The sequence below is a fragment of the Cervus elaphus genome, chromosome 5, assembly GCF_910594005.1.
Source record: "Cervus elaphus chromosome 5, mCerEla1.1, whole genome shotgun sequence".
NCBI classification, from domain to species: Eukaryota; Metazoa; Chordata; class Mammalia; order Artiodactyla; family Cervidae; genus Cervus; species Cervus elaphus.
The window spans coordinates 54,545,460-54,559,206 of record NC_057819.1 but is presented as its reverse complement, the minus strand read 5'-3'; the positions used below and the strand labels follow the sequence as shown (position 1 = coordinate 54,559,206).

Here is a 13,747-nt window from a genome sequence, read left to right as displayed (position 1 = left end):
ATGGGGAGACAGTGGAAATAGTGTCAGACTTTATTTTTTTGGGCTCCAAAATCACTGCATATGGTGATTGCAGCCCTGAAATTAAAAGATGCTTACTCCTTGGAAGGAAAGTTATGACCAACCTAGACAGCATATTAAAAAGCAGAGACATTATTTTGCCAACAAAGGTCCGTCTAGTCAAGGCTGTGGTTTTTCCAGTGGTCATGTATGGATGTGAGAGTTGGACTGTGAAGAAAGCTGAGCACTGAAAAACTGATGCTTTTGAATTGTGGTGTTGGAGAAGACTCTTGAGAGTCCCTTGGACTGCAAGGAGATCCAACCAGTCCATCCTAAAGGAGATCAGTCCTGAATATTCATTGGAAGGAGGGATGCTGAAGCTGAAACTCCAATACTTTGGCCACCTCATGCGAAGAGTTGACTCATTGGAAAAGACACTGATGCTGGGAAGGATTGGGGGCAGGAAGAGAAGGGGATGACAGAGGATGAGATGGCTGGATGGCGTCACCGACCCGATGGACGTGAGTTTGAGTAAACTCCAGGAGTTGGTGATGGACAGGGAGGCCTGGCGTGCTGCAATTCATGGGGTCTCAAAGAGTCGGACATGACTGAGCGACTGAACTGAACTGAACGGAGAGGTGTATATAAAATGTATTTTCAAGAAAACATGAAATCGTGTATACACAGGGGAGATGCATCTGTGAATGTTTTGGAATGGATAACAAATTTACTTAGAGTGGTAGAGGTAGACAGAGAGTCCTATTTCCTTTAGGACTTTCTTCTTTGTTTTCTGTCTTTCCTTTTCTTTTTTTTTAATGTAGTTATGGAATAAGAGAAATGTCTTTCTCAAACCCTTTGCCCCTAATACTTTCAGCAAATATGCAAAAACTAGGTATCATGAAAAAGATCTTCAAAAACAAAATACCTCGAAAATTTACAATGTGACATTCTTTTACATTGTTCTTTTTTTTAATTTATTTTTTAATTTGAGCTTAATTGCTTTACAATGCTGTGTTAGTTTCTGATGTACAAGAAGGTGAATCAGTTATAAGTATACATATATCCCCTCCCTCTCGTTGCTCTTAAACAGAGTTCTGACCTCTTAGAAATGTAAAGACCTATAGTACTGAGTAGTCAGTAAACAAACCCTGAAACTGTGGTTACCTGGGCAATTTTTGCACACATTTAGAATGTAGAGCCTTAGATTTTCAAGTTCTTATGGGAAGCAGCTATTTATCCCCCTTTTTCTTCTTCTCTGCTACCAGCCCTGTCTATAGCATTTAGGGGATAGGCATCTTCACACTCATCCAGTGATTATCTTGCTGAACAACTCTAACCTTTTGCTTTTCTCTGAGCATTGACTGAGTAGCAGTCATTAAATATTTGTCGAAAACAATTGATGATGAAATGATTTTCAAACTCTTTCTTATGTCTAATATGTTGTTATAACATAGAATTATACATCTTTTTAATGAGCTTTGTTTTAATTAGGTGAGACCTTTCCAATTATATTTTGTTTCAATATTTATATGCTGTACCTACCAATATGTTTCTAACTAAGATATTTTCTGTGTTAGCTAAGGGATTGTAATTTTTTCAAACTTAAAATGGATCAATACCATGTTCATGAAATCAGCTCTCTGAAGAACAAATATTATTCCATTGTATAGATTTAGGAATTGAAACCTCAGTAGGTGAAGTAACTTAGTGTAGAACATACAACTGTTATATAGATGGTAGAACCAGGATTCAAATGCAGGTTATTATTATTATACAGTTTGAAATGTTAATGATGTTTTATGAACATTTGCTACCTTATGAACATGGTATTGGAGAACGGTAGTAAAACATCATTAACAGTTCAAACTGTATTTGAATCCTGTGTTCAAACCTGCATTTGAATCCTGGTTCTAACATATCTAGTAGTTGTATGTTCTAGATCACGTTATTAACCTACTGAGGCTTCAGTTCCTAAATCTATATAATGGAATGATATTTGTTCTTCAGAAAGTTGTTGTCATGACTAAATAAAATAATCCCTGAAAGGAAATTAGCATAATTCTAGCCCTATATTATAGACCCAATAATTATTAGCTATTAAAATGAGAGAGAGAGACTTGGATTTTTAGTATAAATTCTACAGTATAAATTATTGGCTTTTTTAGAGCTCCTCCATAAAAATATCAGACTTAACAGGGAAAAAAATGAAATGGGTCCTAAATAAACCTTCTGTTTTCCTGTACTTTTATCCCAGAATCATAATTACCAGCATTAGAACATCATATGCTGGGAACATTTGAGTTTTTCTCCTAGCTTAGTGAAAGTGAAATCACTCAGTTGTGTCCGACTCTTTGCGACCCCATGGACAGTAGCCTACCAGGCTCCTCTGTCCATGGGGTTCTCCAGGCAAGAATACTGGAGTGGGTTGCCATTTCCTTCTCCAGGGGCTCTTCCCAACCCAGGGATCAAACCCAGGTATCCCGCATTGCAGGCAGACGCTAGCTTAGTTGAAGTATAATTGACAAATAAAATGTTTATATATTCAAGGTGTATAACTTGATGTTTTGATATATGTAAATATTGTGAAATAATCACTGCAATCAAGCTAATTAGCCTATCCATCATTCCACATAGTTAGCATTTTCTTTTCTTTTTTTGTGTGTGTGGTGAGAACACTTAAAATTTAACCTTTTAGCAAGTTTCAAGAACACTGCAGCATTGTCAACGCATCACCAGGCTGTACCTTAGGTCTTGGGAACTAAACATCTTGCATAAATGAAACTCCATACCCCTTGACCAGTATCCGACCAGTATCTCCCCATTTCCTTCCTCAGCCCCTGGGAACCAGCACTCTACTCTCTATTCCTGTAGTATAATTTGCATACCATGCCATTGACCTATTTTAAGCATACAGTTCAGGAACTTTTAGTAAATTTGTACAACTGTGTGATCCTTATCACAATCCAAACTTAGGGCATTTCCATAATGCCTAAAAATATCCCTCAGGCCCATTTGCAGTCAGGGGAACACTTGCCTCTGGATATATTTGGGAATGGTTTCTATTCTCTTTTTTTTTTTTTTCAATTTATTTATTTAATTGGAGGCTAATTGCTTTACAATTTTGTAGTGGTTTTTGCCATGCATTAACATGAATCAGCCATGGGTGTACATGTGTCCCCCATCCTGAACCCCCTTCCCACCTCCCTCCCCATCCCATCCCTCAAGGTTGTCCCAGTGCACCAGCTTTGAGTGCCCTGTTTTATGGATCGAACTTGGACTGGTGATCTATTTCACATATGGTAATATACATGTTTCAATGATATTCTCTCAAATCATCCCATCCTCACCTTCTCCCACAGAGTCCAAAATTCTGTTCTTTATATCTGTGTCTCTTTTGCTGTCATCATTACATCTTTCTAAATTCTATATATATATGTGTTAATATACTGTATTGGTGTTTTTCTTTCTTACTTCACTCTGTATAATAGGCTCCAATTTCATCCAACTTATTAGAACTGGTTCAAATGTGTTTTTTTTTTAATAGCTGAGTAATATTCCATTGTGTGTATGTACCACAGCTTTCTTATCAATTCATTTTGCTGATGGACATCTAGGTTGCTTCCATGTCCTAGCTATTGTAAACAGTGCTGCGATGAACATGGGGGTACACGTGTCTCTTTCAATCCTGGTTTCCTTGGTGTGTGTGCCCAGTAGTGGGATTGCTGGATAATATGGCAATTCTGTTTCCAACTTTTTAAGGAATCTCCACACTGTTCTCCATAGTGGCTGTACTAGTTTGCATTCCTGCCAACAGTGTTAGAGGGTTCCCTTTTCTCCACACTCTCTCTAGCATTTATTGCTTGTAGACTTTTGGATAGCAGCCATTCTGACTGGTGTGAAATGGTACCTCATTGTGGCTTTGATTTACATTTCTCTGATAATGAGTGATGCTGAGCATCTTTTCATGTGTTTGTTAGCCATCTGTATATCTTCTTTGGAGAAATGTCTGTTTAGGTCTTTGGCCCATTTTTTTTGATTGGGTCATTAATTTTTCTGGTATTGAGCTGCATGAGCTACCTGTATATTTTTGAGATTAATCTTTTGTCAGTTGCTCCATTTCCTATTATTGTCTTTCATTCTGAAGGCTGTCTTTTCACTTTGCTTATAGTTTCCTTCATTGTGCAAAAGCTTTTAAGTTTCATTAGGTCCCATGTGTTTATTTTTACTTTTATTTCCACTACTCTGGGAGGTGGGTGATAGAGAATCCTGCTGTGATTTCTGTCAGAGAGTGTTTTGCCTATGTTCTCCTCTAGGAGTTTTATAGTTTCTTGTCTTACATTTAGATCTTTAATCCATTTGGAGTTTATTTTGTGTATGGTGTTAGAAAGTGTTCTAGTTTCACTCTTTTACAGGTGGTTGACCAGTTTTCCCAGCACCACTTGTTAAAAAAATTGTCTTTTCTCCATGGTATATTCTTGCCTCCTTTGTCAAAGATAAGGTGTCCATGGGTACATGGATCTATCTCTGGGCTTTCTATTTTGTTCCATTGATCTATATTTCTGTCTTTGTGCCAGTACCATACTGTCTTGATGATTGTAGCTTTGTAGTGTAGTCTGAAGTCAGGCAGGTTGGTTCCTCCAGTTCCATTTTTCTTTCTCAAGATCGCTTTGGCTATTCGAGGTTTTTTGTATTTCCATACAAATTGTGAAATTATTTGTTCTAGTTCTGTGAAAAATACCATTGGTAGCTTGTAGGGATTGCATTGAATCTATAGGTTGCTTTGGGTAGTATACTTATTTTCACTACATTAATTTTTCCAATCCATGAACATGGTATATTTCTCCATCTATTTGTGTCATCTTTGATTTCTTTTATCATGTATAGTATTCTATATGTAGCTCTTTTGTTTCTTTAGGTAGATTTATTCCTAAGTGTTTTATTCTTTTCATTGCAATGGTAAATGGAATTGTTTCCTTAATTTCTCTTTCTGTTTTCTCATTGTTAGTGTATAAGAATGCAAGGGATTTCTGCATGTTAATTTTATATCCTGCAACTTTACTATATTCACTGATTGGCTCTAGTAGTTTTCTGGTGGTGTCTTTAGGGTTTTCTATGTAGAGGATCATATCATCTGCAAATAGTGAGAGTTTTACTTCTTGTTTTCCAATCTGGATTTCTTTTATTTCTTTTTCTTCTCTGATTGCTATAGCTAAAACTTCCAAAACTATGTTGAATAGTAGTGGTAAGAGTGGGCACCCTTGTCTTATTCCTGACTTTAGGGGAAATGCTTTCAATTTTTCATCATTGAGGATAATGTTTGCTGTGGGTTTATCATATATGGCTTTTATTATGTTGAGGTATGTTTCTTCTATGCCTGCTTTCTGGAGGGTTTTATCATACATGGATGTTGAATTGTGCATGTTTTGAGATAATCATATGGTTTTTCTTTTTCAATTTGTTAATGTGGTGTATCACACTGACTGATTTGTGAATATTGAAGAATCCTTGCATCCCTGGGATAAAGCCCACTTGGTCATGATGTATGATCTTTTTAATAGGTTGTTGGATTCTGTTTGCTAGAATTTTGGGGTTGAGAATTTTTGCATCTATGTTCATCAATGATATTGGCCTGTAGTTTTCTTTTTTGTGGCATCTTTGTCTGGTTTTGATATTAGGGTGATGGTGGCCTCATAGAATGAGTTTGGCTGTTTACCTTCCTCTGCAATTTTCTGGAAGTGTTTGAGTAGGATAGGTGTTAGCTCTTCTCTAAATTTTTGGTAGAATTCACCTGTGAAGTCATCTGGTCCTGGGCTTTTGTTTGTTAGAAGGTGGTTTCTATTCTTATACCTTATCTTATAGGCTTTCCAGGTGGCTCAGTGGTAAAGAATCTGCCTGCCAAGCAGGAGATGAGAGTTCAATCAATCCCTGGGTTGGGAAGATTCCCTGGAGAAGAAAATGGCAACCTTCTCCAGTATCCTTGCCTGGAAAATCTCATGGACAGTGGAGCCTGGCAGGCTATAGTCCATGAGGTCACAAAGAGATGCAAATGACTGAGAGACTCAACGACAACCTTCTCTGTATTTTAATGAGGTGTATGAAAAATAATGCCCAGGATGGAGTTTAGAAAGTTTTTGGATGGAAGGGAATCAGGGGACCTGGTTTGGGTGCTTCTCCATTACAGGTCCACAGAAGAGTGAGCATGAAAATACCAGAAGCCAAACTAGGCAGAAATAGATCGATCAAACTCTTGGAAGTTGGAAAAAGAAATCAGGGCAAGTGAAACCATGGATAAATGGGAATAGGCCATGGAAGTGAAAACTCATTGAACTTTGTCAGATAATAGTGTCTGGGTGTCTTTTATTAGAGCAAGAATAGGACTAAGGAAAGAACATGTGTATATATGTATGTAGTATATATATGTTATATATTACACATATATTATACACACACACACATATGGTCCAAATGCTCAAAAAAATGGCAGATAAGAGCATTCAAACTGAAAAGTAAGATTGTAGGAACTAGTGTGGTCAGAGTCAGTAGTTACATTTTCTTTGAGGGCAAGTTGAGCTAAAATGAATTTTAGGTGTTTTTTTTTTTTTCCCCCTTGATTAACATTACTTGTCACAGAGCTAATAAATAGCAGCATCAAGGCTTGTTCAAAAACTGATTCTAAAATTTCCAAGAAACAATATTTTTAAAAAGAGTATTTTCAGAGACAAACATCAATTTAAGTTTAGATTTTATAACTTGTTTAATTATACAAGTGAAGTCCATATGAGGTAAACAAAAGCAAATATTGTTTTCCTTCAGGTTCTTTTTTGTAAGCTACACTTCTAGCAAAAAGAATAAAAAGGGAAAAAAGAATGGAAAGGATGAATGGACGAAAGCAGAGCTATATGATTTCATTATGATTTTGTGTGTGTGTGTGTGTGTGTGTTTTACCTTCTACAATTTCCTGAAGCACGTTGTTAAACCCTGTGAAGCCAGAAGGCTATATTCAAATGCACTAAGGTGTACATTTTCGTTTATTATCCACATGGTTTTCTTCTCAGAACTGAAAGCATGTCTATCCCTCTCTCTGGATTCAGGAAATCATTTGTTTTTTCTAAAGCAGTGCTTGAGTAAGGGGAGAAAAAGAAGTGGAAATAGTCCTGTGAATTTTCCCAGGAGATTTAGTTCTGCAGCAGGAGTGAAAACACAGCACTCCATAGCAGTTTTTCCTAAGTTCATCCACCCTAATCCAGCCATGCCACTCCTCCTTCTGTTTTCTTCCTGTTTCCCTCCTTGCCACCTCATCCTGTCTCATCTGTATTTTTCCATGACTCCGTTTGCTAAAATAGTAGCTCAATTGAGAAAATGGGTTAAGGAATGGAGATAGCAGCGGCCTGGAGGAAGGAAGGCACAGATAAACAGCTGAGCAAGTTCCCAAATTTGAGGCATGGGCAACAGGCTAAGAAAGAACTATTTTGTTCCTCTCTTCTTGCCTGCTTCCTGCCTTCATCCAACCTATGTGACTTAGTGACTAAACAACAACATAACCTAAACATGAGGCGAGGGTTTCAAAGTGTCAGTATAAGGACAGAGGAGGGAAACCAGTTTGTAGGCTATTGTGATAATCCTGGTGGTAGATGGTGGTGGCTTACAAAAGCATGGTTGCAGTGAGTGTGGAAATGAGCAGTTAGATTCTGCATATGTTTGGAAGAAGAAGGCAGAATTTTCTGGAAAATTTGGCACAAGTTAGGAGAGAAAGAGATGTTGGCCACATCAGATGAGCTTGGTGTGAGCTATGGTGGGGAGCTGTTATAGAGAATGGGGAGCAAGTCAGGAGTTTGGTTTGGGATATGATAAGTTGGGACTGTCAAGAGAAAAGTTTTTGCTTTTAATGGAGCTTAAGGAACAGTCTAGATGGGAATGAATGAATTTGAAAATCATTAATACAACTGAAGTTTATAAACCACAAGTTTAAATGAGATTACTTAGAAGGGACATGTTGATAAAAGCAAGGAAGTTTTCCAAGGACTGAGCCTTGGAACACGTAACACTAGTGTGTGTGTGCTAAATTGCATCATTTGTGTCCAACTCTGCAACCTTATGGACTATAGCCTGCCAGGCTCCTCTGTTCTTGGGATTTTCCAGGCAATAACACTGGAGAGGGTTGCCATGCCCTCCTCCAGGGGATCTTCCCAACCCAGGATTCAAACCCTTGTCTCTTCTGTCTCCTGCATTGGCAGGCAGATTCTTAACCACTAGCACCACCTGGGAATCGCAAGTAATACTAGAGGATGGGAAAATAAGAAGGACCAATGAGAAGTGACTGTGCTGGGATACACACAAAAACATACATCATTGTTTTAATCGTATTTCAGTTATCAATTCACATTTATAAATGTGAATATTATTTTACTATGTGCTTTATTTTTGTTTATACCTCAAAAATTATACCTACCTCTAATAACAATATGCTCATGAACATTTGAGTATGTGTATGTACATATGCTAATTAATAGGGTATTAAATAATTTAAGTAAATATATATTAAATCAAAGTGTATATTGTATATACATCCATCTATATACTTTAATTTACTATTTCATCAATATAAAACTATTATGATACTACTTTCAAATATTTTACCCATGATTTGCTATAATATTTATATCCTATTCAATATTTGTTGTCCAGGAAAACATTTTGTCTTTGTCTGGTTGATAGTTGATTCAAGTGTTTGGATTCAGTTTAAATTTCAGACCACTATAAAATAGAATTTAGCTATATTCTTTTTATCTCAATAATTAAATTATACTCATAACTTTCTATTTAAAAAGCTTTAACTGTTAAAATAAATAACATGTGTAAAGAGTAAGGCAATGAATAGGTAGATGAGATTTATGTGCACTTAAATTTATTTTGTGGGTTGTAATTTTTTTTCATACCATACTATTTCAAATTGGACACCAACATTGGCTTTTATTGTGGAAAATGAGTTTTTCGGCCTTACTAGGTGAGATGCTCATCATTAAAAGGCTTAACCAGGAGAACGAATGCCTTCTACACAACTCTGTTCAAATAGAAACTGACTCAGGAGCCTGGGACAGGAGTTCGGTTATGCCACATGATGGGATGGTGATTGAAGAATGCATTAGGGACGGAGAGGAAGAAGGTGGGAATATATTGGGAGGGAAAAGATGAAAAGGTGATGGAAAAGTTTGGTGGGACCAACACTCATAATGAGAAGTGAACCAAAGCAATTTGTGCTGAATATAGGCAACAGAAACAGACTCACAGACCTAGAAAACAGGTCTTAACCACTGTTAACTGGTAACCACTTGTGGTTGCCAAGGAGGTGGAGGCGACAGGTAGAATGGGGGTTTGGAGTTAGCAACTGCAAACCAGTATATATAGAATGGGTAAACCACAGGGTCTTACTGTAGCACAGGGAACTATATTCAATCCTGTGATAAATCATGGTGGAAAAGAATATGAAAAAATATATGCCTATATGTAACTGAATCACTTTGTGGTAGAGCAGAAATTAACATTGTAAATCAACTCTACTTCAATTTTTAAAACAAGTAAAAATAAGACTAATATTGAACAGAATTGTGAGCATAAAGTAGGTGTACAGAAGTTGCCTTAGAGAAGGAACTTTGATCGGAGTCATTGTGTAGTGTGATCAGAGGTGGTGTAGAGAACAGCTTACAAAACAGTGGCAGTGCATGTCTCTAAAATGTGCTTCACTGTTCACCTGCATCAGGATTTCCCAAGGTGCTTGTTAGGAAAGCTGCAACCCACTGCAGCAGAATCTGTTGGTGTTGCCAGGGCACCTGCATTCTTTATTAAAAATACCCAGGCCCTGACATCATCCTCAAGTGAATCTTATGCCTGTTAAAATTTGAGCACCACTGAACTAGACTATAAGGAAAGAATATGCAAGAAATAAATCTTGACAATGTATTCTCTCCAGTGGAGAGGAGACTGTCAGGGAATTTGCAGAGTAAGAAATGTGTAGATAAAATAACGAAAATGGAAAATGTTCAGAAATAAAGTAACAGTGAACTGCCAGGGAAGTATGGCATGAGTCAAGGAGGAAGGTCATGGTGACAGAGGTCAAAAAAAGGGCATGGACTGGGACTTCCCTGGTGGTCCAGTGGGTAAGACTTCTTGTTCCCAATGCAGAGGGCCTGGGTTCCACCCCGGGTCAAGGAACTGTTATAAATTCCACATGCCACAGTGAAGATCGAAGATCCTGAGTGTCACAACTAAGACTTGGCCCAGTCAAATAAATAAGCAAATAAAAATTTAAAAAAATAATAATAATAATAATAAAAGAGTGCATGGGAGTGAACACATGAGAGGCCAGGAATGATGCACTCAGAAAGAGGACAGATCTGTGAAGATAAGGTGGGAAGACCACACTGGCTTTCCTGAGCTAAGCCATGGGAGACCTGTCCATCTCCATAAGATGAAGCCAGAAAGCAATAGAAGAGCAGATCAGTTAAAACGGACCACGGAGCAGCCCCCACAGGCTGTTTTCTGTATATGGTCCTTAATAAGTCCTATTCTCGGCTGTCAAAAATGCTGGGTATTAAACATCATCCCCACCCTGGTGACACATCAGTAACTTTGTGTATTTTTTTCATTGAAGTATAGTTAATTTACAATGTTATGTTACTTTTTTCACTGTACAGCAAAGTGATTCATTTACACACACACATTCTTTTTCAGATTCTTTTCCCTTATAGGTTATTAGAAAATATTAAGAATAGTTCCCTGTGTTATACAGTAGGTCCCTGTTGGTTATCTATTTTATATTTAGTAGGGGGTATGAACTGAGTGGGTATGTCAATATTTTTAGATAATAATTTTTTTTTGAAGTAATAACACAGAGTTGTTTGATTTACTAAAGACTCTGGTGAATTTAATTTTGTATCCAGTCTGAGTACAGGTGAGTAGGAGGACATTCCAGTTCATGATTTTTGTTAAAGGCCTCAGCACAGTCTCCCAGGAGATCAGAACCAGAAAGAGAGATAATTGTCAGGGACTATTGTTTTCTCTCTCTTCCTCACCATTGTTACTTGTCATCTGCTTCGGTTTGCATTAAAATAAGTGGTGTGCTTTATTTTTAAACTCCTGCTTCTGAAATGTTAAAAAAAAAAAAAAAAAAACTTTGAGTACAAAATTAAAAGCAAATTCTCATCATGTTTCTTAGCCTTTATAAACCTGTATCCTTCATTAAGCTTCTTGTCCTGTCTCCCAAATAGTCCAAGCAACCAAGGACGTTTTAAATATAATTGTGAAAAAAGTCAATAAAATACTAGATTTATTGTATTGTCTCCCTAAAGAAACAGATACTTTGTTCTGTAAATCATTAGTGTAAAGGGAAGGGAGAGTTCTTCCTAGATGTTAATTTTTCTTATTGAATGCTAATATTTTGAAATAAGAAATGGAAAGAATTATGAGGACCTACTGTATAGCACAGGAACTCTGCTAATGTTATGTGGCATCCTGGATGGGAGGGGAATTTGGGGGAGAATGGGTACGTATAGATGTAAGGCTGGGTCTCTTTGCTGTGTATCTGATACTGTCACAACATTGTTAACTATATTCCAACATACCTATAGCTGATTCATGTTGATGTTTGGTAGAAACCAATGCAATTCTGTAAAGCAATTATCCTTCAATTACAAAAATAAATTTTTTTAAATGGAAAAAAGAATAGAAGAAAAATGAAATTATGGGAATGTTAATAATTGAGCTGGTAAATGTAAAGAGAATATTCAATATACTCAACAGGGGTTGCAAGGTGAAATCCAGCAAAGGGTTTATGTGCCCATGGGTCATAAAGCCAAACTCAACTCTGACAGCAAAGTAAGGATTTATTGCCGAACACCAAGGAGGAAGTGGCAGGCAAGCCTCAGAGCCACTCCATCTTGGTCTTTGAGTTTGGGATTTTTTTTTTAAAGGGGAAGAAGAAAGGGCCAGGATAATAAAAAGAAAGGGCCAGGAAGAAGAAAGGGCCAGTTTTGGGAGTTCAGGGTATCTCTGGTTTATGATTCTCCGGCCAGGTGGTCCATAACTTGAGCCTGTTAGTTCATCTTGCCCTGGAGAAACAACCTGAGTTTGTAAGTTAATGATAATATCTCCAACAATTATAGTATGTTGACAGGGGTACAGACAACAGCAATTTTAATCAACTGACTGGTTGATAAATGCAAGATTAAAGTCAAAGAGGACAAGAATGGGTATCAAATTTTGAATAGAGATAGGAATCGTAAACTCTGTAAGGGAACTTTGTTTTAGGAAGACTTAGTTTCAGTGGCATAATGAAAAAAAGCACTGATGGTTGGATATAAAGGGATATAACCAAGTATTGCACCCACCATGTAAATGTACCAACCGTGGCCACTCTTCTTTTTCTTTGAAGTTTTGCTGGAATGTCTCCTTCATCTTTCTTAATGCAACTGGACAAAGACTTCATCATTTGATGGAAATCTTACCCCTATAATGTGTTTATCCAATTCTTAAAACATGATTATAAAAGTCAGTAATTCTTTCATTTGTAGTCAGTTTTAGATATTTTTGCAAATCAAATGAGAAAACTGCAAGGTGAACAAAAAGAGTGGTGAAAAAAATAGCATAATGGAATTTTTATGTCATCAATGTCCCTTTTCTATACAACAAAATTCTCCATATGCTCACTTGGCCTTAATTTATATTCTCCCTATTTCTCAGCTGTTAGAATTTGTGCCCTCTGCCCTATCATGGGGAAAATATACATAGTAATTATTAAATGCTTGCTCTGTGTCATGCACTTTTTAGGCATTTCACATGAATGATGGCCGACCTTACCCACCTCTTAGAACTGTTTGGTTAATTATTCCCACTCTCCTGATGAGAAAACTAAGGTCACCCTAAGATCATGTGGCCTACCAAGTGGAAGAGCCAGGATCTGTATCCATGACGGCCTAAATATAAAGGCTCATACTCTTCTCCCTGTACTGTGTGACCTCAGGTTCATTAGTAATTAAATTTGTTTTGAATGCTAATTCTTGATGTATGTAATCATGAAAAATCTTCTTAGTGCTTAAGCAAGGACTAGAATCATTTCATCTAGTCTTTCAAAATATCTTGGTCATTTGACTTGAGAAAACTCAGAATATCACAAAAATCTCTTAGAATAATTCTTATCTGTTCAATAGGAAGTAGTGCTATTAGGAGTTCTGTTTATCACTTAGCATCTGGTACTAAGTGCTGACAGTTCTTTCTGCTTGTTGTGTAATTCGCCTTTATCTTTGTTGTTGCAGTACTGGATACCAGTTTATTTACTATTCACCTGAAAACACAGCCAAAGCAAAAGAAGTTCTCAGCAACATCAATCAACTCCAACCTCTGATAGCAACCCATGCAGACCTACTGCTTAATTCTGCAAGCCAGCATTCTCCAGACAGCTTGAAGAATTCTTTAAAGATGCTTTCAGAAAAAGTAAGATCCAAATCGTCACTGCACTGGGGAAAACGAAATACCCAAATCCCCACTGGTGTTGCTTTCTGCATACATTACCTTTCATAGCATCTGGAAATGTAAAATAGACCAGGTTAGAAAGTAAGCTTCAAAGTATTGCCACAGGATCAAAATGAATTGGCCTCATTCTCTTTTCAAATCTTACTGAACACTTTTTTTTTCCTAGTAGGAAATGAAACCTATTATTGGTTGAAGTATATTTTCTCTTTTCCTTGACATCTTTCAT

The 13,747-nt window shown here is 37.0% G+C and overlaps 1 protein-coding gene across 4 annotated transcripts in view; it reads left to right on the top strand.

Moving 5' to 3' along the window:
• Positions 1 to 13,747, top strand: part of INPP4B (inositol polyphosphate-4-phosphatase type II B) — an 839,852-nt gene that overhangs the window by 679,898 nt on the left and 146,207 nt on the right. For all 4 annotated transcript variants that reach the window (XM_043902501.1, XM_043902500.1, XM_043902504.1 and 1 more), the window contains one exon: positions 13,305 to 13,482. In XM_043902501.1, the coding sequence (XP_043758436.1) occupies positions 13,305 to 13,482 (178 nt within the window). The remainder of the gene's footprint in view (positions 1 to 13,304; positions 13,483 to 13,747) is intronic.